General features: G+C 37.8%; 1 protein-coding gene across 1 annotated transcript; it reads right to left on the bottom strand.

The window, feature by feature from the left end:
* Nucleotides 1–359: 359 nt before the first annotated feature.
* Nucleotides 360–1,326, bottom strand: LOC114311650 (uncharacterized). Its single transcript, XM_028257780.2, has 4 exons — nucleotides 1,231–1,326; nucleotides 1,050–1,094; nucleotides 847–942; nucleotides 360–680 (listed from the first exon to the last, which is right to left on the bottom strand). The coding sequence occupies exons 1-4, from the start codon at nucleotides 1,324–1,326 to the stop codon at nucleotides 468–470; spliced, it is 450 nt and encodes a 149-aa protein (XP_028113581.2). The 3' UTR covers nucleotides 360–467.
* Between the last annotated feature and the right edge of the window lie 3,245 nt (nucleotides 1,327–4,571).

A 4,571-nucleotide genomic window follows, 5' to 3' on the forward strand; every position in this document is an offset into this window, starting at 1 on the left:
TGGGTCTAGCCCATTTTGCCCATAACCTCTCCCTCTAAAACACTTGGGTACCCCTTGGGGCACACCCCAAGTATCTCACCCTAAGCCTTATAAACCCTTTCAAAACCTCCCACCAAAACAATGTGGGACAAGCCAATTTACAACCTTAAGGGATTTCCACCAAAACTCCATTTCCATGGAGCACACTTTGGCTTCAATTTCCCATTCACTCGGTAATGGTTTTGAGCAACCAAATATACCACGTGAATCACAACGCGGCATAGAACGCGTTACCACTTTGACCCGAGTAAATTGACACTCGGGGCCCACCTAAAAAATAGACCAAACTTGAAGAAAAAATAACCATTTCCAACAGAAAGCATGGAATACCAATAGATAAATGTAGTTAAAACAGGGTGTGTATCACCAAAAAAAGAATAACATTGCCATGAACAATATCCATAGCTCTAATCTCAAGAACTTATCCTTCAACAACAGATGAAAATCAAGGATAGAAACTCCACTAAAACATAATTAAGGCAACAAGATTTATTATGAATCAAAAAGCAATAAAAATTTGAGTTAAAATGTAAAATTACCTCATCAAGGGGGTTCTCAACTTGGAGGTTCACACTCTCAGCATGTGCACACATAACAGGAACTCTTATGCATGTGGCAGTTACTTTGACATTCATGTCATTCTACAATAGCAAATAAAATTATTATCAAAAGAAAAATAAAAAATAAAAGTACATCATGTAGACAATGCAAATTGTCCAAGTCAATTAGAGACCTCAGCACACATATATACATAAATCTAAAGAGATATTGAGAATTAAATAGAAAAAACCAAGTCTATACATTTACCCAGATTTTCCTGTTCTCTTTTACTAGTTTCATTTCCTCTTCATTGTAGCCATTTGACAGGATAGGTGCATTGTGTGAGAAGAGATCAAAAGCATACTGCATGTAATTGTATTAAGAGGTAATTTGAACAATTAGATATAATAAATAATGATTAACCATTTATCTCAATTTTGAATTCAAGAAACATGAACAGATAGACAAACCTGTTGATTGAAGATATTACAAGTTTGAGGCTTTCCTTCCAAGACCTTACGGTAAAAATAAGAGAACAAAAAAAAAAAAAAAAATCAAATTTAAAGGATTGTCAAAGCTACTTATCAAATATCAGGAAGGAAAAAAAAATGAACAGTAAAGATGATATTAAGATGGGAGAAACAAAAAAACCTCACGAGTCTGTTGCTCAAGCTCCTCCATTGCAGCAGCACCAGCACCACTAGCTGCTTGGTACGTACTCACAACCATGCGCAATACTTGCATCATTAATACATGCAATAGATGTAGGTGAAACATCAGCCTCAAGCCAGTAGTTGGGTCAGGCCTTTAAAAAATGTTTTGCAATTCTCTTACTTGAGATACAAAAGTTTTCTTTTGGGGGGTAATTCTGAAACTTATGATAAAAGTATTCTAGTTAGTAGTCATTTCAGGGTGCCTATTAGTGCTTGGTTGTATTTTCTAAATATATTTCTACACATTGGGATGGGATATTACATTCTTCAAGTGACTATTTGTGCTGGATGGTAGGGCTTTCTTTGGTGTTCTTTTTACTCCAAATCAGATTGTTTGTTTGGATATTGAAGAATCATCAACTGCACACAAATTTGAGTTCATTTTTTATACCGTATCCTTAAGGTGTCATTTCAAGACTTGTGCTCTCAGGTTGCGAAAGTTTCTTGTTACTCCAGATCAGATTCTTTGTTTGGATATTAAAGAATCATCAATTGTGCAAAAATTAAAGTTCATTGTTTATTACATACCCTTAGGGTATCAATTCAAAACTTTTCTCCCAAGTTGTGAAAGTAAGATTTTAATGGGGTAATTTTTTGTGTCCCTCTCATTTTTAGAGAGGTTGTATTTGTGTTCCTTGGGGGCATCATTGGGTTCCCATATTTTGCATCTTTTTGTATATCTTTATCATGTTGACTTCTTACTGTCAAGCTATGGGAGGTTGCTTCCTTCGTTTCCAACAGGGGTGTATTGAGCTCTATGACATATTAGAACTATTTAACTTGGATAGTAAAAGTTTATCACCCATACCCACAATATATATAGACATAAGCATATGAATTTATATAATTTAATTAAACATATAGCATTTGACATAGCAGATTAAGGGAAAATAATTCATGCAACCAACCCCACTTGATTGGGACACAAGCCTTAGTTTGCTTTGGTTTGGTTTGGTACATAAACTTTTGGATATATATTGAAAAGTATGAATTTAAGGGTGTGTCAAAGCATATGACACACAATTAAGTGACTGACTTGAAGTGTTGTTTGATAACTTAAAAACTGAAATTTAAGTACTGAAAACTAAATACTGCATGATATTCAAGGCAAAATTGGTGAAATAATGTTATTTTTATAATATTCACTAAAGTGATAGACATTTTAATTTTTATTAGATAATATAAATAACATACATCATTATGTGTGATTTTTTTTTTTTTTTTTTAATTTTGTTTGTATTTTCTTTATACTCCTACTTCGCCCAAATTGTCATCTTTTATGGCCATCTCCAAAAGTCCTAGTTAATCTTTGCTTGAATTATAGGGTTTAAAAGATGGACAAGAGTTGGATGATGATACGTGATAGGTTGAAAAGTAAAGAGTACCAACAAGGTGTTAAGTCATTTATTGACTTTGCTACGAAGGACTTAGGCCCACACGATGAAAAATAGGGCTAAAAATAAAAACAACCCCTAAACAACCGTGTGTCTCACATGGATAGCTTCACCATGACTAATAGGACTTGTGAGAATTGACGGAACGTAATTCGGACCCGTAGGTTGGGAGTTAGAACCGAATACACCCTAAACTTAGTTTAAAAATGACGTTTCGGGGGCGAAAAATCAAAACAGCTCCCGAACCATCATGTGGCTCACACGAACAGTTCCCCCATGACAAATAGGACCTGTGAGAATTGACGAAACGTAATTCGGACCCGTAGGTTGGGAGTTAGAGCCGAATGCGCCCTAAACTTAGTTGAAAAAGGGCGTTTCGAGGGCGAAAAATCAAAATAGCCCCCGAATAACCGTGTGTCTCAAACAGATAGCTTCGCCATGACAAATAGGACTTGTGAGAATTGACGGAATGTAATTCGGAACCGTAGGTTGGGAGTTAGAGTCGAATACGCCCTAAACTTAGTCGAAAAAGGGCGTTTCGGGGACAAAAAATTAAAACAGCCCCCTAACCACCATGTGGCTCACACGAACAGTTTCCCCATGACAAATAGGACTTGTGAGAATTGACGGAACGTAATTCCGACCCGTAAGTTGGGAGTTAGAGCCGAATACCCCATAAACTTAGTCGAAAAAGGGCATTTCGAGGGCGAAAAATCAAAACAGCCCCTGAACGAACGTGTGTCTCACATAGATAGCTTCGCCATGACAAATAGGACTTGTGAGAATTGACGAAATGTAATTTGGACTCGTAGGTTAGGAGTTAGAGCCGAATACGCCCTAAACTTAGTCGAAAAAGGACGTTTCGGGGGCGAAAAATCAAAATAGCTCCCGAACCACCATGTGGCTCACACGGACAGTTCCCCCATGACAAATATGACTTGTGAGAATTGACGGAACGTAATTCAGACCCGTAGGTTGGGAGATAGAGCCGAATACGCCCTAAACTTAGTCGAAAAAGGGCATTTCGGGGGAGAAAAATCAAAACAGCCTCGGAACCACCGTGTGGCTCTCACGGATAGTTCCCCCCATGACAAATAGGACTTGTGAGAATTGACAGAACATAATTCGGACCTGTAGGTTAGGAGTTAGAGTTGAATACCCTCTAAACTTAGTCGAAAAAGGGCGTTTCGAGGGCGAAAAATCAAAACAGCCCCCGAACGATTGTGTGACTCACACGAACAGCTTCGCCATGAAAAATGACTTGTGAGAATTGACGGAACGTAATTCGGACCCGTAGGTTGGGAGTTAGAGTCGAATACGCCCTAAGCTTAGTCGAAAAAGGGCGTTTCGGGGGCAAAAAATCAAAACAGCCCCCGAACGATCGTGTGGTTCACACGGATAGCTTCACCATGACAAATAGGACTTCTAAGAACTGATGAAACGTAATTGGGACCCGTAGGTAGAGAGTTAGAGCCGAATACGTCCAAAACTTAGTCGAAAAAGGGCGTTTCGGGGGTGAAAATTCAAAATAGCCCTCGAACGACTGTATGACTCACATGGATAGCTTCGCCATGACAAATAGGATTTGTGAGATCTGACGGAACGTAATTCGGACCCGTAGGTTGGGAGTTAGAGCCGAATATGTCCTAAACTTACTCGAAAAATGGCTTTCCGGGGGCAAAAATTCATAATAGCCCCCGAATACACCTTACACTTAGTCGAAAAACTTGCAACACTTAGTTAAAAAGCAACAACTTTATTAAAATAACATCTGCATATTCTAATAATTGCCTTTATATGTTCATAGAACGAAGAAATTACATATTACATTATTTGTGCAGTTGGTTGGAATAAATATTGCATGATATATATATATACATACACT

Source organism: Camellia sinensis, chromosome 15 (assembly GCF_055761805.1).
Source record: "Camellia sinensis isolate YWXY chromosome 15, ASM5576180v1, whole genome shotgun sequence".
Classification (NCBI taxonomy): Eukaryota; Viridiplantae; Streptophyta; class Magnoliopsida; order Ericales; family Theaceae; genus Camellia; species Camellia sinensis.

Excerpts from the sequence above, each read along its gene's own strand:
- LOC114311650 (XM_028257780.2), bottom strand. The coding sequence starts at position 1,326 with ATGATGCAAGTATTGCGCATGGTTGTGAGTACGTACCAAGCAGCTAGT. Across the intron at positions 1,095-1,230 it reads TTGAGCAACAGACTCGTGAG|GTCTTGGAAGGAAAGCCTCA; the intron begins GTTTTTTTGTTT and ends TTTTACCGTAAG. Across the intron at positions 943-1,049 it reads GTAATATCTTCAATCAACAG|TATGCTTTTGATCTCTTCTC; the intron begins GTTTGTCTATCT and ends AATTACATGCAG.